Genomic DNA, 24549 nt, shown 5'->3' with positions numbered 1-24549 from the left:
TGCTAAGCAACAACTCAGAAGGCAGAAATAATTTAATCCAGCAGATTTGCACCAGTTTAGGCTTTGACCTGGGTGTTTACTACACAGAAGACATAGCAAGAGGAAGGGAGAACATAACCAGACACAAACACTTGCCTGAAATCAGAAGATAACAGGGCTGGAGAAATCAAACACTTTGGCAGCCTGTAAATCTCCAGGAAAATGTCCCTCAAACTGACCCTCAGCTAACTGTCCAGCAAGAGAGCAAAAGGCTTCTTTATACTTTACAAAACCACCAGAACCACTTGCTTTTAAAATCTATTAAAATAAGCTAAAAAATCCTTCTCTCATTGAAATTCTTCCATGTTAATGATAATTAATGAAAAAAACCAGTTTCCTAAGTGAAAGGAAATATATTAGCATTCCAAAAGCACAGAGCATTAGCTACTCTTTAATTAAATTATTTCAAAGAAGATCTTTGTATATAATTGCTATAATTTAGATGGAAACAATACTACATGTATTACTATGTAATTAGAGGAGTGCGAACAGAGAGGGATGTTTTCCTCTGTGCTGCAGAGATGGTCCTAGGTCATCTGATTCCTAAAGTAGCAACTTTTCTCCCTTCCTTGCTAATAAAAAGCTTCTTGAGCCTGATCAACCATTGCAGTGCAGCCTTCAGAGGTAAGAGCTGCTCACAGGCAGAGAAGCTAGCAAGCAATTGCACCCTGCGTGTACTGCTCACCAATAACAAATGCAACCCGGACACCTACAGCACTTTTGATTGACCAGCCAACATGACGAAGGCTACTTTACATTTCAGGATGATTCTGTTGTGCATTTAAAAATTCTGTGAGAGTAAGCAAATACAAGGAATGGAAGAGAGTGCTATGTTATCTGTGGGGCTTCACTAGATTCTCAGACAACTTTCCTTAAGAAGTGATGAAAACTCTCATCTTTTGTGGAATTAAAAATGGGCTAAACAAACCATCACAGGGAACAGACCCTGACTGAGCACAATCAGGTACGGCAGCTGAATCCTGCTTTCATCAGTTTTGTGAGCTACATCACTGGGTAATTTTCCATAGTGACTAAGGTGCACGCCCCATGACCTCTCCCCACCATATCTGTTTTGGCAGATATGACCTCCCATCAACTGAGAGGGTTGGGCAGACAGCAAAGAGCTGCAACACATTACAGCTGCTAGTGTTTGGCTGTCAATAAGCGCTTAGCATTAAGAGCTCCAGTATTAACACCTGGATTTTTGCATCCAGTGTGGCTGGACAAAACAAGTCCTAAGGGAAGAGATGGAAAAACAGATTGGTGGGAGATCCTACTCAACTGGTGAGTCTTCACATTGCTTTGAAGATACCATCTAATGTATCTTATCTGATTCGCATGTGCCTTTGCTTCTTATTTACTTTGTCTGCTCACTAAATTAGAGAGTTGGCTTTTTAAAATAAAGACAGCTAAACTACCAAGATGATACAGGGAAGAAGGGGACAAAGTACTATGAATTTTGCCTCAATAACTTTGTCTATCTAACTGTCATGGTCTAACTGAAAGCTCTTAACTGCTTGTTGCAGGGCTAGAAGACCAAAGGAGAGAGCTGGGGTTTCAAGGTCCAAATCTAGGAAACCAACACAAAAAGCACGTTTTGATTTTTTCCATCTAAGCAGTCTGATCTGGAAGACCTTGAGAAGCAATAAATACAAGAGCCCAGGTAGCATTTAGACAGTTTTCTGACTAAGCTCAATTTAGCAAACATTCTCCAACCTAAGCCATGGAATGGTAATTTACAGGCTTTAGACAGGATAGATTTTGTTCTGTCCCTCAGAGTAAGCAGTTAAAACTCCATATAAAATCTCAGCTAATGGGACAGCATCTTCTCAACTGGCTCTATGCATAACTCACAGTGAAACAATTGCTAGGAAACCAGAAAATGCTTCTCAATCTTTTCTTTGGAAAAACAAGGCAAGGCTTTTCTTGCCAGGCTTGGATGTCATTAATTTACAGAAAAATTATTAGGAACCTAGAAAACAATTCTGAAATGCTTACAGATTCATGACAGAGTCATTTTGGAAAAGGTCATTGGTAATGCTGTTATAACTGTAGCTTTCATTAATTTTTTAAATACACAATAACTTACAAATGTGGTATACATCAGATAACCTTGTGCAGAAACTAGGCAGAAAAAGGCTTTTTACATTTATACAGTGTTCTTTTGTCAAATTGACTTGGTTTTGCCTTACCATTCCTTGCATTGTTAATAGTTGTGCTTTTTATGTAATTCAATATTGCTCATTCCTGACAGGTCAACAGAATGAATTGAGGGTCACAAGATAACAGCTCATCCACCTCTGGTCCATAGATTTAATCCCTGTCCCTGCCTAGGGTATGAAAAATAGATTTTTCTCAAGTAGCAGCTCCTGCACTGCTCACAGGAAAGGCATCAGCTGTATCCATCTGGAGCTACCCCAGCTGACAGTTTCAGATGAGCTGCTCAAGCATGGAAATGGAAATGTCTTCTCATGCCTAAATCAAGTCCCCTTCTACCATTTCTAAAGTTAACTGGCAGGACATTATATGGAGCAAGCATGCATTGAGGTTGTCTGTACTTGGCTGGTTTGGTCTGGATACAGATAGAGAACTTTTATCTTCACTAGTAAGTCTAGCTCCTTTCCATATAATGGGAGATAAAGGTCAAAGTCTCTGGTAATGTCTCCTGTCCTCAGCCATGCCCATCAGTGAGACAGGTGTTTGAAGATACAAAGGAAGGAAAGAGCTGATAAGGTCAACTTCACTATACAAAACATTAAATGTGCTCTCCTTACTGAAGCATTTTTCCTTCACTGGACATCAACAAGGTGAGCAAGATGAAAAGGTACCTCAATTTGCTTCTCACAAAGTACCTTGGGGGCCTCTGAAGTCAGGTTTTAACAAGATTAAGCCCTACAGAAAGTTTTAACCATTTTTAATATCTAAAAATAAAATAAAAGCAAAAAAATTATACTTAATAGATAGCATCTTTTGAGATGAACTACACAAGCAGGTAGATGGACTGATGAACAGAAAACTAGATAGAGCCAAATATATACTTTAATTTATAAAACTGAAAGAAAAGTTAATTCCAACTAAATAGACTGTTTCATTTAGGCAAGCCTGAAACCAACCTTGCTTTTTTTCTCCCTTTTATTGTAAAGGAAAAATGCTTGCAGATGAAGTGTCTTAGCAAGCAAAAAATTCCCAATAGTAAAATTACTCAAAACAGTAAATGCTTCAGCTGACCTGAATTTGTACTTTTGTTGTGGGAATGTAGAGAAAGTCAAGCAAAACTGCCAGCTGATTTCAGTTAAAATCCCTCTTTATTTACATCTGTGCTTCTAACAGGTAGCGCCAGAAGTAGTTATTTAATGGACAAACCCAAGAAGTGCTATGAAGCACAATCTGAAAGAACCACCTCCTGGCAGTGAATCAAGTGTGTGGTGTTGGTTTTTGTTTTTGGTTTTTTTTTTTCCCTAGTCCTCTGGAGGGGCTGAAGTTCTCTCAGCAAAACCAGGGGGAGCTCCATGCCTGGGCAATCACAGCTAAAGGAGCAGTGAGTGTTTAATCCACCACAACTGAAGGTGCTCATTCTCTCTTTGATGTCCAGCAAAGAGAAGCACATGTTGCTACTGCTGCAATTTTAATGGGTAACAAGGTACCCAAGGCAAACTTCCCTTCCCAGCAAATATCACTAATGTGGCTTCATGAACAGAACTTGGTCAATGTCACCCTCAACGTAGTGACATAGCACAGACTGGAGAGTTCCTCTGTACAAACAGCTTGGGCAGGTATCAAATGACTCAGAGTCACCCAGAGTAGGTCCATGCAGCATCAGCTTGGACCCATCAGTGCAAAAATCAAGGACCAGAGCTATTCCAATTTGGCTGGTCTGCTCTCATGAACTCTAAAACCATGTAACTTTTGGGCATGCTGCATAGATTTGAACCTGAGTGGATGCCAAGTAAACCCTGGCATATGTCTCAGCTCTGCAATTCCACCTCTGTGGCTCTTAGCAAGCTTGGAGAACAAAGCTTTTCTGCAAGACCTATTCTGGCACACACACAACTGAGGTGGAGCTAAGAAGCTTAGCTAGATCCTAGTTGGGGTTTGCTGCTGGTTATTGTACTTTATACCCCAGTGCTCCATGCTCTGGAGAACTGATTAGCTCAGCATCAGAATGGCATGAATATATGGAGGCAACTCAAACCAGCTGCTACCATTTCCTCTGATCCAGAGTGCTGGGTAACATAGATCAATGGTGGTGGGATGGCCTAGCAGAAAGAGTCAAGACCCAATGAAACTTATTACCTCCAGCTGAAGATTAGTTTGTGTCCCTGTAAAAGGTTCTCTCACTTCCGTAATTGCCTTGATTTGGTTTGGATTTTTCTCCCCACTAGCCAGGCCACCCTGGTCCTACATTACCTAGGAAAATGGTGAGCCTATGTTAGAGAGCCCAGCTCAGTGCACACACTTACAGAAGCACTTAGTACATTAATGTACCTCCATCACTTCTTGACATTTATAGCTTTTGAGGCAATAAAAGAAAATACTGACAATTTCACACACACAAAAAAGAGGGTCTGTTATGAAATCTGGATCTGAAGCCAGATGTGTGTAAAGCAAGACTAGCTCCTATGTGCAGGCTGAGCTGTAAGGGCCAAAGCCACTCAAGCAGCACAAGAGTTGCAGATTATACTGGTGGGGTTAGGTTTTATGAATGGAGAGTGAGAGATGAGCTATTTTCCCAGGAATTAAACATAAATCATGACTTTAGAGAAAACCAAATGGGCTGTGTAACCTCATGATTGTTTTTTATTAGGTTTTAGATGGAATTACCTCTAAAGGAGGTAACTAGTCACATGGAAATTGGACAGAAAGGGACTGAGCCAAGAAAGCAGAACCAAATTGAAAGAGGCACAGATCAGCAATTAGGCAGAGGGGAAGGGAGAGGGTAAGTGTTGTACTGTTTCATGACTGGCAAGATGATTCAGGGAGCAAGATACTGGAAACAAAGGGAACATAAAAAGATGAAAGATGACACTGGAAAGGCAAGCAATTGTCAACAAAAAAAAACTGTCCATCTTTTTCCTAAGCAATAAATATGGTATTTAAGAGCTACTTTGCAGCTTTTAATTCAGTTGCTTTTGGCTGACCTGTTAACTAGGAACAGTAGCCTGAGGACAACTGGGTGATGATTCAGGGCTGCTGTTCTTCCCTCTGTGGACAGAAAGACACTAAGAAAAATGGTATTTTTTTTCCTAGAAAGAAGAGATGCATTTTCTTCCAAATAAATGATATCATTTATCTGGATCTAGATTTTCAGCTGGTATAAGTCAGTGTAATTCCCATAGACCATCTCAGATATAAAGCCTTGTTCTACTGATACTATTCAGAAGGGGGAAAAAACAACCACAGTGAAACTACCAAGAGCAGACAGCATCTTGCATGATGACAAATTTGTTCAAGAAAAGCTCGATCTGTATTCTGCTTCCCAAGGGGAAGGGCCAATTGAGAATTTCACAGAATTTCTCATGCAGATGAAATCTGAAGGAAGTGGTTTATTTCCACTTCCAAGTGAAACTGAACATCATGACATGGAGATTTTCCATGGAAGATAAAGTGTTGGCCAAATTCACTGTCTAGCAATCCACATTGAACCAGTCATGGAAAGCTGCACCACTGCCAGATTCCAGGTCAGGAGAGAAAGAGGAGATGGGACAGGGGAGGAGCTGCTGTGAATACAGAGAAAAAAAACCAAAATCTTGCAATAAAAATCCTGCAGTACAATCATGGCAGACCCTTTTACCTCAGCTTCAGAAAATAGTTCTGTGATTATTCACAAGCTCAATGGGTACTTCCTTTGAAGTGCCAGCAGATGAGGAAAACCACTGCAAATGACATGGTACAGCATGATCTTTTAGTTAGCAAGTAATGCCAAGTGCAATTAGTAAGTAATCTGCAGAACATATAATTATGAAGCAGCCCTACAGTTTGGGCTCAGTTTCTCCACTAGCTGCATAAATACTGCATAAGGCAATGGGAGAGATAAGGATTTTTATTTTTTTTAATACAAAGTGCTATCAAAATAAGAACCTTATGAATGACAAACCAAATCTTTTGAAATCTGGGCTCTAAAAAATTTATTGCCAATGTTCCCAAACCACTTTACATGACAATTGCTTCAAAAGAAATCCCAGCAACATGAAAGGGAGTGTGAGACACCTGGGAAGGGGGATGGGAAAGCATGTTAATTTTTAATGCTGTTTTTCAAAAGTATTCTTTCTTTTTCGAAACATTCATGAAAGACAACCAGTTTCTGACAGCTTTGAAACCTGAAGATGCTGCCTTCCTCTTCTAGAAAAGATACTGGCAGGTATCAGCAATCTGAGTGTTTCCTCCATTAATGGGTCTGCAGCCCCAACAGAGGCAGGTGCTACCTCTTTGCCAGAAGCTTGGTAACACAACCTGTTCAGTCATTTCAATCTTTCTTCCTATGAGTCAGCAGATTTCCAACCAGATATGTCCAACATAAAGGTGGAAATCATTGCTAAGAACATCTAAGCTCCAAACACATGTGACAGGGACAATTTGTAGTGGAGCAGAGTCACAAGCTTTGCCTGGCACAAGGTAGAGAGAAGAAGGCTCAAAAGAGGGGATGAGATCTGTACCTGGCTGGGCAATAGCATGACGAGGTGGCTGACCAGTTACGGTGGGGGAATTTTCACAGGTTTGGATTAAAGGGATCATGAAACAAGGAAACCATGTACAATGATCACACGAGGACAAGCTCTCTTTGGGAATAAGGGCTTGCAGCGCTACCTGAATTATGTGAGATGCCTCAGACTATAGTATGGCTGCTCTGGAGAGCTGCTCTCCACCACTCACTGCAGCCCAATGATGAGAAATCTGTTAGAGTGAATTCGGCAGCCAACCCAGCACTCAGCCTTCCCAGCTCCCAGAAAAGCTGGTGTGCTGTACCACTCTCTGCTCTGTGCAGGATCAGGGCCAGGCTGAGCTGAAAGGCCATATGCTGAGGCCATATGGTTTCTCAGTTCCCCAAGGGCTGGTGGGACCAGGGTAGCAGAACATTTTGTGGCTTGCTCCAATGGAAAGGTGAAAGGCTCTGAGGACAGACAGTATGTGTGCACAGCACCTAACCCCTGGCTGTGCATCCTATACCACGCCTGAGTGCTTTGTACATCCCAGCCCAGCTCCCAGCAGGAAGACAGCACAGGACCTATAATCCTTCTGTCCTTACTTAAAAGCACAAGAAACAAAGCATATTAGCCTCTAGATGAGAATATCTGGATTGTATTGTCATTGGACACACCTTTTCCTTCTACTTAGGGAAAAGAAATTGTGTATCAACCCGCTGCTTATTCTGGCTCCTTCTGTAAGGGTTTTTTAAATTCACTTCAGTGAATGAAAGCCTCTAGTCAGCATATCTTGTTCTAGTCCTCCTCCCAGCACATGCTTACCTCTCCATCCACCTTGTCTAAGCATTACAGACATGATTCAGCATCTCCTTCCCCCTAAGGAATGGGAAAAGTCTGCACAGTGGAGTACTCATCTGGGACTTGGGAGACCTGATGTAATGCCAGGCTCTCCCCCTGAAAGCCTGCTGAGTAACTGACCACAGGCATGTCCCTTGTTCAGCCTCAATTTCTCTACCTGCAGAATACAACAATGTTTTCTTCAGCATAATATTTGATCTACTGTCCATAAATAGCACTTGACTCCAGTGAAAGTAATGTTTGTCCCAAAAAGCCAAAGAGAGACAATACACACGCCACAGTGCCCAAAGCCTTCTCCATGTGCTATGACCTCTGCCAGGAATCTTCTGAGTACACAGCACAACTGCTGGGAACTGATCTCAGGTCACAGACATCCTCTTCCTAAGGCCCAATAAATCACACGATGCTGTCTGAGAAAGATTACTCTAAGCAGACGTTCTCATCACCTGATTTGTCTATTCAGGTGCCACAGAAGACCTCAGCCCACACTGCAAGTATCAGCAGCACAGTCAATACTGTGCCTCTGTAGTCTGTTTAGGTGAATTCATGCAGCAATCCAAAGTCTAACAAATAGAGTACTCCTCTGGCAGGGAGGGAGATGGGAGGAGGAAGTGACACTGATTAATCTGTGATCATTAATAATGTTTTTAAGTCTTGCAAACGAAGATAATGATATGGGTAATCAACTGTCTTACTCCAGGGTATAAACTGATCATCTGCTGGGATAAAACAGGAATTCCTATAACACATTTTCTTCTACATTGTGAAGTCACTTGATGGCATTAGCAGTTTGATCATTTTCTTGTAAAGTCCCAGCTATTCATTACTTCCAGAAGGTTTTGAAATTAGATCAGATGATACAGGTATGCAGCTCACTATAGCAAATGCCAATATCCTCTCAATCATTTTGGTTTCCTATCTTAATAATTATATTTGTAATTTTTGTTCTCAGATGAAGCTCTAAAGTTTACTTTTCTTTCTGTGTACAGTCATTATTTCCACAGATTCATTTTAATTTCATGGATCCTACGCACTGCAGTTTGCACAGCCCCATGAGTGAGGACAGTGCAATGAACTCACAAGGACGTTTAAGAGCCCTGCAGTAAAATCCACAGCCAATAATAATGCCAGCCACACCACAAACAGACATAGCAATAAACATAAAAAGAAAGGAAAATTGAACTGCGAGATAAAACCACAATGGGCAAAACAATTAAAACCTACCAGTTCTTTCTAGGTACCTAATGGTACCTATGCACTTCAGATAAACCAAGTTTTGAAAATTGCCTTCCAATCTCTCAAAAAACTGACACTTTTGGTAGGCCTGAGAGTAGGTGCAGACTAGTTAGTTGGTCAGCACAGGTTCCCAAAAGAAGAAAATTAAGGAAAGAGTTCAGAATTCTTCAATACAAGAGCCCCCATTCATGATCCCCTTCTGTTTTTTTCTGTGCTGGAAGCTGCAAGTTGGATTTAACCTTCTGCAGCCCTCTGGTGAAATATTTCCTCCAGATTCTTCTGCAGAACTTGCAGAAGAAAATCTGTAGGTTTTTTTTCAAGCAGTTTCTTTCTCTTTTTCTCCATCAGAGTGAAATGAAAAGATACCAGATTGATGGCAGGAGAGTTTTAAGGTCTCTGCTGGGCCAGAGGAATTGAGGAACACTGTGTCTGTATCTTTTCTTTATGCATGTTGGACAAGAGCCTCAGCTCTTTCTAGGAAGAGCAGCCTCTGTGTTCCTGTCATCTGCTCACCTCTTCTCACGTGTGCTGTGACTGCCAGCACAGGTGCCAGCTATGGAGGGCAAAGGGTGGCCCAGCAAGGCCAGCTCCTCTGACCACATCCCAGCAAGGCACTATTTTCTACCACCTCTCTGTTTTTGCCTTACTTCTCTCAGCACAACCACTTAAGAGTGGTCAATCTGCAACTCCCTACCCCTAAGCAAAGGTGCAGAACCTTTCAAGGACATTGTGTCAGCTTGTAATTTTCTTTCCTGTATCAGCTTTTAAATGTGACAGCAAGACTTGAGCAGAAGGCATTGAATGTTGCCTTGCTTAAAGAAGAAAGATGATAATCACCTTATCAGAAAGTGACAGGAAAATGACTCTTGGCTCCAGTGTAATTTTGAACTCGGTTGTATCTTGGACCTGGGAGTTGTTGCCTCTCTCTCATACTCAATCTGCTGAATCTCTGCTGAGTACTAATCAGAATCTGGCCACGTTGCCTTTGTACCTGTACATGTTTTGCTGATGTCTTCCACAAGTCAGTCAGTTCTTCAGAATAGGAGTTAACTCATGGAACTCCTGGCCACACAATAATGTGACTACTAAATTTTTAAAGAGATTTAGGAGAAAAAAAAAAAACCTCAAAAATTGAAAAAATCATGTTTTAGAAATAAAAAGAACACTATGTTTGGCCAAGAAAGTTCCTTATTTTCAAATCTCTGTAAATGAGAAAAGCGCACAAGGCAAGCTTTTTTTTAAAAAAAAAAAATATATGTATTTTAGCATCCTCTACTTGCCACTGTTAGAGCACGGAACTGAGCTAAAGGGACCTTTGGTCTGACTCAGCATGGCCTGTGCTCTTAATGCTCTCTTTCCTACCTCAAGCCTCTCCTGGCCTCCCTCTCACCTTTCCAACATTTCTCAATTACATGGTCATTCTGCCCCAGTCTTCTGCCACCCAGTGATGGATTGCCAGCAGTTTTATGGGTCTGGAAAAAAAAAATGCTCCTGCTTCATCTCTGGTAAAGCTGCACGGCCATGTAAGCGAGAAGGTGTTAGAAAGGGTCAGGGCTCACAACCTATTCATTTGCAACCGGGAACATTTGCTAACATACACATAGCCAAGGGCAGCAGTAACAGCAATGTTAGCAGACCAGCTTGTATGAAATTCTCTCACTGAAAAAGTTAATGCTCAATGATGCATACACAGATATATATGGATCATTAAGTATACATGCATAGAAGCATATATATTTATATACACACACGTGGTTGTGTCTACATAAATATATATTTATCAGCACAGACAAACTTAATGATCCCCATCTATAAATGGGTGTCTGCACACACACACACACACACACATATAATAAGTCTACTAAAATGGTAGCAAAGCTGTGCAGGGCTGTGAAGCAAAAAGGTTATTTCTTTTTATGTACATTTGGAGAGATGCTTAGCACAGGAGATGAAGTGGCAGTGATAATAATTATAAGTTGGAGCTGGAACAACATAAAGCCCTTCTCTGGACCCAAAAAAACCACTTTGTCCCTGATTTGAATGGTACAGACTAGCAACTCTCTCAAGCAAATACTGCTTGTGTTTGGATACATCACAATCAACTAGAAGAGGAACACAATCTGGTTCCTCTTCCCTAGCGGACAACCTCAAGCAAGTAACATGCTGCACCTATGGCTTGTCAACACAGTGATTCTGTGATTCTATGAAATGTTAGATCTGACCAATTAGAATGTGAAAGCATTAAAAGATATACCACTCACCAGTGAGGGCTACAGGACACAAGTTAGAAAACTGCAGATTTCAAAAAGACTAGCACTTGCTAGGCACTCATTGGATCACCTAAGAACGTGCCTAACCCATTGCCCTTACGCATTTGACTTATTTTCCTGAAGGACCCTTTGTTTTCTACAGCTGCTTGCCTCAAACTTGTGTCAAACACTGAAATGTGCTTTGGTAACCATCTCTTGAAGTGCTGTGACACTAAGGGAGCTGAACTGACCACTTTGTCAGATAAGATGTATGTCAAAACAACACCGCAAAGAGCCGCAGAGGTGAATGATCAGCCAGGAATGGAGGAAGGGAGAGCAGATTCATCTTGGTTAGGCAGTAGCTCCAAGTTAGCACACGCAGTCTGGTGATACTTCCCTGTGTGTCACAAAACTACATTCTTAGTGGAGCCCACTCAGCTATGCTTGTAAGGAAGTAATTAATTCTTATACCATTATAGCCATATAAAATTAAAAAAAAAATAGAATAATTTAGGTTGGAACAGAGCTCCGCCAGAGATCTTGTCTAATTGCCCATTAAAAGCAACTCCCAATTCAAAGAATAAGATATTCAGAATCATATCATGCAGCTACAAGCAAAGCTACAGATTTTACCATATTGGTAAGTTCTTTAGGACTGTCTAAGGACATACATACACAGCACAGAAGATTCAAAAAAGTCTAGGATGCTCGTACAATAAGGACAGATACTGGAACTGCTCACATAACAGCCATGAAGTTGTATGAATTTCTGTGCTAAAACTGTTGCTGCTTCCTACAGCCCAGAGAGCCTCTCACAGAATGTGCCACAAAATGAAGGTTGGGAATAGTAGTATTTCTACTGATATACTGATTTTAATAAGATAGTATTATTATAATATTGTTAATAATGCAAAATGTTAATAATAGTTGGAGTATAACGACTATTTAATACACATTCTCCTCAGAATATTATTTTCTGGAAGTAGTTGAACACCGACAATTCTGATGCAAATCAATGGAAGAAATTTTCCCTAACAGGAATCAGCTGAGACCACTAGATGAAATATTTTGCATTTTCCAGGATGAAAGACAATTTTTTAAAGCCACTAACCTACCCAGTTTGGTGGTACATGAGCACAGTCTTGGTCTTTTCTGCCTCAGTCTTTGTTCTACTCTAGGAGCTCCCAATGATCCCATTACTAGGTGAGGGATGCTAATCCCAAACTGCTATGCTTCACTCATCATCTTCTTGAAACCACTGGGATTTCTACCCCCTAACACAAATTCCATATACCTCCAACCACCATGTGTTATCTTGGTTCAGAAAATGGCCAGTAGCAATAGAAAGGCATTGATTTCTTCTTAGTGAAAGCTCACACAAGCTCAGCATGATCCTACACTGCCCTTATAGATAAGTTCAATAAATTCTCATTTTGAGAAATATCTAAGCAATCTGCATAGAAATGGTTTGCATATAGGCTTTATAAACAGGTTCTTTCATCCTCAGTTCCTTTAATGCTGTGGATAGGAATTTCTCTGAACATTTATGGCAAGTATCATATGACATTTCTTCATATGGCTTTTACAGACTATTAGGAATAGTTTTTAAAATTGCTGATGATGACAGTAATAATAAAAACAATAACAGCAGCAATAATACCCTGCAATAATTTCAAAAGAAAAAGTCAGTTTTCAACAAAGCTAATACACAAAATTCAGCAAGTTAATTCACTTCCTACATTCTCCATCAGAAGACTACAAAGATACAAGTAACAATAACCTTAGATTTAAAATGCATCTTTCATCTCAAAAGAAAACTGCATTGATTTATAAAGTAAATGGGCTAAATCCACAGCTAGTTGAAACAGATTAGCTTCATTGATTTCAAGGAAGGTGATGATTTATTTGAGCTCAGATCTCTCTCTGCACAAGTGGGTGTGTCTGCGTGTGTGTGGTCGGAAAGTGATATACATTGTGCACTGCATGAAGAATTTCACAGAAAAACACCATATTAACCAACACAAAGTGACAGATTATTGCTGTATTTGGAGAAAAATGCATAGAGTGAACAGAATGCAGGCTCTAATTTTTAGCTGGGGATTGGCATGTATTTCCCCAACAGGATGCTCACAGCAGTCCTGTGAAAAGGCTCCCAGGTACATCACATGCTGTTGCGATTTTCTCTTTGCAAAAATATGGGTAATATTTGCAGACAGCAAAGCAGCAGATGCACAGGTATATTCTACTACACAAACAAATACTCCACTTTTATGAAGAAAAAGCCAAAGTCAAGGCATGGTTTTGGACTAAAGGAAAAACTAGCAACTCTACTGGAATCGGTATCACCTCTACTCCAATAAAATCTCAACAGCTGTCTGTGACATAGACTTGGAGCCTGCCTTGTTCTGCTCCAGAACTGTTTGGGAAATAAATTTGAGAATGTCTCTACTATGCTTTATAGGCATAAAGGATAACCATAATTACATAGCCTAGCCTTCCTAGGACACTTTAGCACAGGAAATACAGATGGGCTATACAAGAGTTGGCTACACCTTTCTGATCCTCCCAAGACTACACCACCAACACACTTCTATAATGGCATAGATGCCAAAGACACCAGCTCAAATGACCCTTTGCCAGAAGAGGGTTTCCCCCCAGTCCCTTTCTTGCAGCTAAGGTGAGCTCAACTTCAAAGACAGACTGCTCCTCACTACAGTCACTTCTGTTTGTGTAAGGCTGACATAGATCTGGTTTTTGAAAGGCATACAAACACAAATCACCCAGCCCAGCAGAAATGCCAAAGATAGACAACTATTATCTGATCCAAGCTTCCTCAGAAACTGATGACAAGCAAACTCAGCAGTCTACTCTCAGTCTGTCACTACCTGTGACACCAGAAATGAGATCTACCTACACATTTCTGTCACGTAAGTAGGCAGATGGACTGAAGCCTAGAAGAAAACATACTGGGCCTGAATCTCTTTTCTCTTGCAAGTAGTGAAAATCTGAAGGAACTTCAGGTGCAGGTGCAGAAATCAGGAAAAGCAAAACCAACTACAAGGTGAAATTTATAGCATATCTCCCGCTCCTGAGTGGGAGTGCTGCAACAGTGTTTGATGTGATTAACCAAAGGTACTCCATGTCCTTGCAGATATACTTCGCAAGTGTCCCTCAGTCCAAGGCATCTTAGCCACCTTGCTTTCTGATCCTTTTCAGAAAGCTGTTCAAGTCAGCTCAAAGAAAATACAGGTAAGAAGGCACCTCTGCAAGCAACGAAGGCAGTGCATCTAGTGCTTTCTTTGTTCAAAATCCCAGAGTGGAGTGCTCTGATCTGCTTTGTGCAAAAGGTTGGATGACTCTTTCAAGGTGCTTTTGAACTTAAAGTTTCTTCTCTCATGGTTGTTAAATTCAGATCCTGGCCTGTTCTTGGGCCAACATTACTCCTTCTCTTAGGAGAAGGAAAGTCCAAACACCTTCAGTGCCAGCCCAGGCTCTTCTTTCCATGGTATGGGAGAATCATAGCATACTACACCCCCAACCAAGAATGTCATTCTGAGCTCAGGTCTGCATATGCACACTGAGAACACCTTTAGCTTGAGCTGAAACCAGATTTACAGCCCACAATGCAGACAGCAAGCAATGAGGTTTGGGTATATTCATACTCAGCGGCAATCTCAAAAGACAGTCAAGCTGCACAACTGAAGCAAGCACAGAACTGACATTAGGTGCAACCATATAGATCTCTGGCCACTGAAGAGCACAGCAGCCCCTGGGCCGTAAGATCCAAGGAACACAATCTCAGCAGTATTTATGAGAAGGGACCTCTGGATGTCAGTAGTCCAAGCTCTTACTTAAAGACAGGCTGTCAACAACTATAGATCTGGGCAGATGTGGCTTCACCTAGCCAAGGCTTGAAAACTTCTAGGGATGGTGATGCCACAACTTCTCTGTAACCTGACCAGGGCTACACCACTCCTCAGAGAAGCAGATTTACTCACTGTCCTACTTGAACTCCCAAGCTAAACCTTGGTATTATCTCTGCTTATTATACTCCCTGCCACTACTGGGAAGAGTTTGGCTACGTCCTCTGTTTGCCACATCATGCACAGAGACTCCATTTGGGTCTGTGACCATCAGCAAAACCCACAAAACAGCACCATGCCTTCATGCAACACTACATATGTAGCTACACAATGCTGCACTGCACACTATGAGGTTCACCATGCACTTGGGAATCTCCATGCACCCCTTTTTGTCATTACATTTTTAAAAAGTTAAGAGCTGCTATACTTACGTCATTATCTGGGTCTCTATGCCAGGGTCTACAAGGGCTCCATCCACAAAAAGTGGTGCTGATGTGAAACTGTATTTACTCCAGGATCTTCCCTCATCAAAACTCACCCTGGGATAGAAGCAGACAAGATTTATACACATAAAGAGACTTACTCTAGAGCAACTGCAGCAATTAAATGTTGGCTAAGGTCTGCAAGCTTCAGCAGCAAGATTTATAGACAAGCACCAATCTTCGCCATTTTCCCGCCCACTAATTCATGCTTTTGGTGTTCCTTAAAAGATCAAAGCCTTAGAAAGAACAAACACTAGCAATAGGAACATGGAAATACTTGATCCACCTGTACATCAGACCTCAAGGCATCAAGGGGCACTGCCAAGTCCTGTTTCTGGATCTACAATAGCACCTCGCACGAGGCATCACCCAGAGCATAAGCATCCCTGGCCTGATTCCATGAGAACTGCTGTCAATATCATGGGACATTTCGATACATGTGTGTATCAATGCCATATGACATTAGCTACAGCCTCTCTAGCCCTATTAATACTTCTCTGCACGCCATCTCAGGTGGTTTCCATTTTACAGAGAGGTGGAGGAAGAAGGCCAAACTGAGTCACAGTCAGTGGTTGGTCTAGGTGGTCTTTGCCTATTACAGCTGTTGTAAAGCAAAATTGTATGCTGGTTAAAAGTAAAATATTTTCCTTCTTAGAGGCTGAAAGTGTTCACACTGTCAGTGACAAGCCTGGGTAATTCAGTGGCTTTTGATCATCTGTCTCTACCCACAACCACCATGCGCCTTACTTTCTGTTCTTATCAAAGAGCACGTGTATCCTAACCCAGCTGACAGGGTCTTGGTTGAATCAGAGTTAGCACAACAGACTTCCAGATTTGCAGAGGAGGGTTAGCAAATCCTGCTCTCAGCTACACCCTAGCAACCTCTATATCTCTGACAACTGCAAGGGAGTGAGTGAGTGAACAGTCTAACTGACCACACTAGCAAACAGAGCGGGTCAGGACTTTGATGCTGTAGTGCCTCTTTCCAGCCTCGCTCATCATCTCCCCCAACCCCACCCATGGCCCAGTAGCCCAGTTGACACCATACAAGTGTCAGACTCCAGCTCTGCCACAGCTCTGCCCAGCCATGGGTCTGACACACAGGCTGATGTCCTAGCCTGGCTTTAGCCCGTCCCTGTCACCAAGGAGCTGCCCGATGCCCAGCACTGCAGCTGTCTCTGCCTGCTCTGTTCCTAACTGGAGCAGTGGGATGAGTTCTGGTTGCGAGATCCTGCCCTGCTGACCCAGGGACCTTGGTTGGCTCTTGGCTTCCCAGCCATCAGAGAGCTACCAGCCCTCACATCACCCTGGTAGCCTGTGCCCACAAGAGTGCAGAAAACAGCCAGAGGAGGGTGTGCACAGCCAGCTTCCAGCATAGCCAGGAAAGACAGACATCCTGCAGGCTGTCAGCATCCAACACCCAGAGCTGCTGCCCATGAACAGTTCTGAAAGCAACCAAGTTTCTCGCTGCCCCCAGACTCTGCACAACTGCCTCCGCACAGTATCTACTCAGAATTTCTGATTCAAATTATACCAGCAAAGGAGGAACAAACAGAGAAGCATAAATGTTTACATGCTATAAAATTATCTGATTCTTTCCCAGCAGGGTCATTACAGAGTTTTCTGTAATTCTGTAAGGTACCTGGGCTGTGAAGGCTAACAGATTACTCTCAATGGACGTTACCAGAGACAACCATGACACAAGCTTCTTTGAATTGCAGGAAACACTTCTCACTTTAAAGTGAGAGGAAAAAAGAAGTTTGCCTTATTTTCCAGGCGAGGAAAGTTTGGGGCGGATGCATGTGTGTATGCACACATGTTTCTGAACACCTGGATTCATCTGAGAGGGTCTCACAGGAAAATGAATCCTCCCCAATCCAAGTAGGTAGCATCAGAGACACTGAGACAGGCTAAGAAGGTCAGTGTAATATGGATTACAAACAATGGATTACACCATCCTCAGATTTCTAGTGTGGAAAGCTAAGGCTTGCAGTCACCATTCCCTAAGTATCTGCCTCTCACAGCACCCAGCAAAACACCTTCACCTGACTCACAATGCACATCTGCCAGAATAGGAAGCTGACTATAGACCAAAGACAGAAAGCTGGGAGTACAACAGCATACAAAAAGCTTATCTGCCTTAAATCTATTTATTTAAATGTATGTATCATCCCACACACCTGTGCATTTGTATGCTGTTCTGCTTGCATGCTTATCTATCTAAATAGCATTTCAATTTCTGGGGAACAGCATGCTTCATTAGCTTAGCTAAAGTTCTCTCGGCTTTTCAATTATCCACCCCTCTTTTCTCCAGGATGAAACTTATTGTACAATGTCTCAGCCTGAGAACTAATAGATATACATGTACCCTTTAATCTATTCCATTCCTGCCCATAAAACAGGTGCCTACTGAGGCAGTATGAAGCAAATTCCACAGCCTCTAAGGGCACAATTTTGGAGGAAATCTGTTGGAGCTTATTGATAACAGCTCTAAATCACTACTCACTTAATAGAGCGGGTAGGGCACTCATAGTATCACACGTGTCATTTCATGAGACTTAGTGGAAAGGAAAAACATCTGAAAGGAACCTCTGCAGTGCACACAAAGGTGAACTGGGCTCTCAGCTTCAATGGAAAGTCAACCTGTGACCAAATCTTTCCCAATATCTAAGTACAGGCACTTGTATGTAATGTGCCTTTTATGTCCAAAGAGCCTTGGTTAATACATGACTTAGAGCTTTTTCAATAAGTGGCTCACCTTTCACTCTTTCAGAGCCAGAGCCTGATGTACCTAATGCTGGCGACATCTGCCCTTGGCTAACACACACTTTTCCTGCTTCACCTTATACTTGATTTGGTCTTATGACTTCCATGTGGTCTTGATGTCCCCTTTCCTGAGGGCACCTCAGGAATAGTCATGCTACTGAGTTACCTATCAGAAGCAAATGTTTCTAGTCACACAACACGACATTCTAACCACAGACAGAAAGCTGGAGTCTGCTGAAAGCATCATTATGGGTCTGCCCTGCTCCTACTCTCCTTTATATGTCCAGTTTTGGAGGCTGTTGGCAAGAGAATGCTGGCCTATTCTAACCTGTGGCCCTGACTCAGTACAGCTACATTTATTAAGTTATGATTGCAACAAGCTTGCTAATGGTAAAACAAACAACCTGTTTCCCGAACACTAGAAAGCAAGACAGAGATCGCAATCCTTATTTTGCATATAATGAATTGTTTGTAATACCACGCAGAGACACAAACCTCTTAGAGAACACTTGGTTCCTCTAGCCTAGAAAAATTGCAAAGCCTTAGGAATAAGAGCCAATACATCCTGCGGTTAACAATCCACGATCACACTAAAACTAAAGCAGTCATTTCTTTAGCTCATGTGGTAAAGAAATGTGCTCAAATGCAACATACTCAAACTTTAATAGAAATCTATGTTGCAGTCATGCCAGAGTTATCTGTCAGGTCAGCAATATAAAGTTCAGAATCTTTTAATACTGAAAAAGTAGCCATTAATGTTCTTAAGGTACATCTCCAGAACATTAGCTTGTGATGAGTAAAGAGCCTGTCTTAAGGTCTCCAGTCTCTGAATGACTGTAATTTAACTGAAGAATTTTGTACAATAATGATTCAGGTAGAGGAGACCTTAACACCTCATCACTGCTGCCAAACACCATTGTTTTCTTTTTCTGACTGAAGGCCACATTTCCTCTTCTGCAAGAAGAGCATGATATAGACATGTGGTTAGCACCATCAAGCTGGGAGACTATTTAATCTTGCAGACAGGAACACAAATCTTGTCTCTGAAGGCTACCTTTAACTAATTCACTTCTAAACAACATTAGAATCAGGGTAGGTCTATTAGCCATGCTCCTCTTTCACTCAAGACCAGAGACTGAAGTTGATGCTAATACGCACATTTTCTGTAAACAAGGTTAGTTCTGAATTTCAGAATGCCTCTCTCCAACGTTTAGCTGATGCAGAAGTGAGAGGAGCAAGGGCTAAGAGGATAATTTTGCAAGGTTACTTTAGTACTTAGACTGTTGCCATTTTTAGCTTAAGAGTATCTTCAACTGAGAAATCATTTTGCCCTATTCCACTTCCAACTGTATTCAGTTGCTGCCACTGTATCTCTGGAAATTGATAGTGGAATGCTACAGGAGACAGCAATGTTAGCAAGGTATCTTTTTTGTCACTATCAACACCTACTGCCCTCTCTTCTCCCTCCCTTTATCTGTCTTACCAGTTTAATAATAAATTCTGTGAATAAAAAGCAGAAGTGAGGGATACATCCTCTCAGAAATACCTGAAGCACCAAGGATGACTTCCTACTCAGTATATAGTGTCTGTAAGGGAAAAAAACTCCACCTGAAGATTCTTAGTACATCACTAGTGCAAAGAGTAGTACATATATGCATGTGATCATGTATATAGCCATTATATTTACACAATAGTACAATAATCAATATATTATTCAACAAAACCAAAATGACAGTAAAATGTAGATAAGAATTATCTGATTTACTCATTTTGTAGACACTAGCAGATGTTGACCAGGTTAGGCAAGAGTAGCACAACTGTCAGCTTATCCCCATCAGGAAGCTTTCTCAAAGTAACGAGTTTCCTTACCACATGTGCCGGATGGGGACTGATGTGTGTTTCATGGCCACTAGTGCCCCTCCCCAGTCCAGAAACCACACATTGTATTCCTCCTCGAAGATCTGCAAACAAATCAGACACTGCATGAGTGCTCCGCTCCACTGAGAAGACTCAGAAGAAGAACAGCAAAAGGTTCCATGCTTCTCTTTGCTCTGCAAAGCATACCTGTCTCCAGGAATTTCCACCATCAGAAGAGATGAACACACCGACATCAGTGTAGGAAAGCTCAGAGCCAATATTGCCTGCAACACAAGCAAGCATCAGACATTTGCATGCAGATCGACATGTAACTGCATTTTTCCAAGAAACCAAAATTACTTGGGCTGGCCAGTGCTTTTTTGCTGCTCTTGATTCTATTCTCATCTAAAAACACCACCATGATCAGGTAGCAACATTCATTTATAAGAGCTGTGCCATTTGAAAACTGACAGAGAAACAGTACTATCAGCTTATTTTCCCAACAGATAGCACTGCCCATAATTGCAAGCCACTAAAAGCAGGCTTATTCTAGGCAAGGCCCTACGTACTCTAAAATCTGTGTATGAAACCCCATGCCCATTTGATACATGCAAATCATCAGAATGGCAGCAGAATAGCGGCCACTGTCTTGGGCTACCAGATATTTTATTCCATATACATTGTTCTCTGAACTTGTAGCCTTTGTGCTCTGGCTGATGAGTTGCATCTCCATGATCTGCCAGTCTTTGTCAGGGGTAAGGTAATTACCTCTGTCTATTCTTCTTGTGTAAAGGAGAGCATACAAAGGGAAATTACTCATACGGCTGAGTTTAATGTGAAACCTAGGCCCCACTGAAGCTCATTATTATGGGGCTAGAAAGTCTACTCAAGATTCTGTCAAAATGCTCAAACACATATCTGATCTCAGAACCTGCAGTCAAATAAACGAAGTTTCTTCCTAGGTTTATGAATGGTTTGCAATTAATGAGGACTGTGATGTCATGAAATATATGTTCCACTTGAAGAAAATCTTGTTTGTGTAAGTATGAACCTCACCAGGGGGCAGAAATGGTTTGGAGAATTAAGGTGGGTCAAATGACTTCACAGCAGAAAGGTAGAGACCAGATTGAACAGCATTCTAGACAATTTGCACTGTTCTCTTTGACCTAGCACTCCCAAATTGCAAGTTTAAATTTACTGGTTGCTTGGGTACAGTTCTTACTGTAATCTTGTAATTTCCATTATGATGGAAACTGTTCTGCTGACAGTCTTATAGGGAGAATACTCTGCCTTCACCATGCATTAGGGAATGGATATGACACACATCAAAGCAATGCAAAGAAAAGATCAAACATCAAAGCAAACACCACCACCATTTGGAGGCACTACCTCAGAGCTTGAAACATGATTTTTTCAAAGGTTCTTCATCTGAGAGAGAACCTCAAATCTTACCATGATAAACCTTAATAGAGAGTAAATAATGAACTAAATCCCCAGCTCTCTGGAACCTCTGAGCATCCACCAATAGTTGCAAGAAAGACATGTTCAATATCTGAAAAACTTGCACCTGCCCTGAACAGACCTCGTTAGCTTATTCCCCACACAGCCCTGTGGTTAGCATCTTGCTTCTGCTTCCAGAGTTAAAACTGCACAAGCACCAGGCTCACTGAACAATGCAAGTCTGCTCTAAATTAATTCGTTCTCACCTCCCCACTTCCCAAAGCATCCAGTGGGTACAGGGAAAAGCTACCACAGTCACCCAGGAACTTTTTTTTCCGCTATTCTGTCAACAATACCTTTAATCAATGCTAGGTGGGATTCTGGTGGTATGAAAATCTGTCCCACAGGAAGCAGGCAGATGCAGCACTGACCGATACTCCATCAGAAGGCCTCACAATGATAATGGCCCACAGCCACAATATTGTGGTCAAACTCACTACTTCTTTATTCAAAGCCCATGAATTCTCTACTCAGTGAACCACTCGTATGCCTTCCAAATGAGACTGTTTTTAAAGCAGGGGTAATTTCCATGGAAGAAAGGGAGAACTAATATTTTTTCTTCAAAAACAGCAAAGGGAGAGGTGGCACTCTTGCACATCTGTAGCATCAACAAAAGCATAATAAAAACATACTAATGAAAATGTTAATTAATGTTAATTAAATTTCTGGCATTTAATGCTGGAAAACGAGAAACTAAAACCCAGGTGTGGATTGATGCTTTCCTGTCACCATCATGGAATCCAATCAGCCACATTGCTGTGACAATGCTGTTTCAAAAAATAAAATTTCTGGCTCAGGGAGGCAGGGAAATTCAAGAAAGTCTTTTCCATCAGTGCTCAGGATGTAAGAAATGTCACATTATCCATCTACTTAATCTAAGCCCAGTGTCCTGTCATAAGTGGAAGTCCTCAAAACTTAGAAATTCACTTAAAGGCAGAAGAGTAAGCTTTGTATCATCATATTTTTAATATCAGAACTGAAGTATCAACTTTTCAAACAGAGATTTCCAGACTCTGGCAAGGAAAGAGAGGAAAAGGGTGAGATCCTGTTGCTGTCACTTCTTTCTGTCTGTTTTTCTGTGCAAACCTGTTCCATTATTTTCTTCATTCTTCCCATCTAGTTTCTTTCAGCTACATGGATTCAAATCCCACCAAACGTAACTAACTCCCAGAAAAGTCAGGAAGATCTGGCAGCTGTACAATTAGGTACTAACACATAATTCTTCCCTTTGCAAGAATCTAACCTTTGTCCTCACATAAAGAATTCGTGTTTCAAATCATTGCTGGAAATGTACCACTGAAAATCAAAGAGTGTCACACAGCATCTGAGCAGCTAGTGCCTGTGAGAATAAGTTGCAATGCTTATCCTGGAACACATTCACCAACATGGTGAGACGTTCCTGTTGTTGCGAAACCAGTTAGTGGAAACAGATGTATATATTCCCAACAGGTTAAGCTTTTTATTGTACAAAGCAGTAAGGCAGAAATTACATTCTGCCTTTTAAAGGTTAATTGTTAGACTGGGAAAGCATATATCCCATGCACCGGCAGCTTGAAAAGAACCTCATTTACTAACAATTAAGATCAATGCCTAGAATCTCACTGTCCTGCTGCCTCTATTTGCTTCCTAAAAGGTTAAAGAACAAAAGCCTCTGTAATCAAAGCATCATGAGTAGGGCTTGCTGGTAAGCATCCACCTAACAAGTGTGACTTGTTTGGAGTGACGACTCCATTTGGCTATGCATAGGAATATCACACCCCAGTGTGATATATTTTTTCTAGATATATATTTCCAGATCAGTGAACTGGATATCAGATGGCGTTTCCCTTATTGAGATATATATGTCATGAAGGGAACCTGTCTCCCAGGTTCTGGCTTAGTCTGGCAGACATATGAAAGCACAGAAGGACATGAGAATAGAAATGGTTGGAAGAAACACCGTAAATTCACATAGGCAATATGCTAACGTGACACACTTGCAAGCCACTGCTAGGCTGAACAGGACAAAGGAGGTAAACTGAGCCTCAGAAAGAATGGTTTAGCCATTTGGACATATTTGAGTATACATAGGACCCTCCCTGTGAAAAGGCCGGACAGCCTACATGCTTCAGAGGCCAGCTTTCAATAGCACCAGCCATTCAGAAATCACTTTGTTAGCCCAGCAGCTCCCACAGAGCTGTGGGAGTTCTGAGTGCGGTCAGTAGCCCCATCCATCCTGATCAGGCTGCACGCTGTGTGCACACAGGGCCTGTGATGGTTGTCAGATTAATTAGTGGGCCATCCATTGCCACTGTGAAGCATTGTAGCAGGTCGCCATTAAAACATCATGACCTGCCAAAGCACTATTTTTGCAGAACCACCCACAATTACAACAACCCATGCAGTACTGAAGTGCTGCTAGCCCTGGAGCAATACAGTGTTGAAAGTAGGTGCCATGCACAAGACAGACACTCATGAAGTCCAGGCTTCACTCAACAGGATTTGTGGCAACTCTGTGCTTGCTACTCAAAAGGTGGAAGGTACTGAGACCTCCTAGGAGCATAGTCATGATTATAGGTCCTATTCTCATTCATGGTAACTTCAGCAAATGGGTCAAGTGAGAGGAGTTGGTAATGCCAGTTGGTAATGATCCCTTGCAGGTGGGGGGTAAGACCTGCATAGGGGTTATTGTAGAGCAACAAATACCTCACAGGCATTACCTTTTTTGAAGTCAGGGGCTACATGCCTTCTCCTAGCCCATAGCAAATGGGAGTTAGTGTGAATGAGCTCAGCACTTGCTGAAACAGCTGAATGCTTTAACACTAACAGAAAATATCTTGTATACTCTCAGGCTATCAGTGAGGCATGGGTGAGTTGTGAGAAGCAATTATGTTCTTACCTGTCGCCACCAGCAGCCCAGGAGCTGTCTTTTTGCTGGAAATGCTTCCTGAAGTATACGGATTCTCTGAGAATTGCAGATGTAAGTGCAACGAGCAAAAGGGCTGTTGATAGGAAACAAACAAAAGGCACAAGTTAGATATCAGCAGAACAGATGACACTAAGTTGGGAGGGAATGTTG

General features: G+C 41.7%; 1 protein-coding gene across 1 annotated transcript in view; it reads right to left on the bottom strand.

Moving 5' to 3' along the window:
- SORCS3 (sortilin-related VPS10 domain containing receptor 3) overlaps nucleotides 1–24472 on the bottom strand; it is a gene marked incomplete at its 5' end in the record, with an annotated part of 63871 nt that extends 39399 nt beyond the window's left edge. Inside the window, 4 exons of the mRNA XM_010193983.1 lie at nucleotides 15318–15425; nucleotides 20004–20095; nucleotides 20199–20275; nucleotides 24370–24472. Of these exons, the coding sequence (XP_010192285.1) occupies nucleotides 15318–15425; nucleotides 20004–20095; nucleotides 20199–20275; nucleotides 24370–24472 (380 nt within the window). The remainder of the gene's footprint in view (nucleotides 1–15317; nucleotides 15426–20003; nucleotides 20096–20198; nucleotides 20276–24369) is intronic.
- Nucleotides 24473–24549: the final 77 nt, after the last annotated feature.

The sequence above is a fragment of the Mesitornis unicolor genome, unplaced genomic scaffold (genome assembly GCF_000695765.1).
Source record: "Mesitornis unicolor isolate BGI_N332 unplaced genomic scaffold, ASM69576v1 scaffold23661, whole genome shotgun sequence".
Taxonomy (NCBI): Eukaryota; Metazoa; Chordata; class Aves; order Mesitornithiformes; family Mesitornithidae; genus Mesitornis; species Mesitornis unicolor.
Note: the sequence above shows the minus strand (reverse complement) of the source record. Positions and strands in the feature narration are given on the sequence as shown.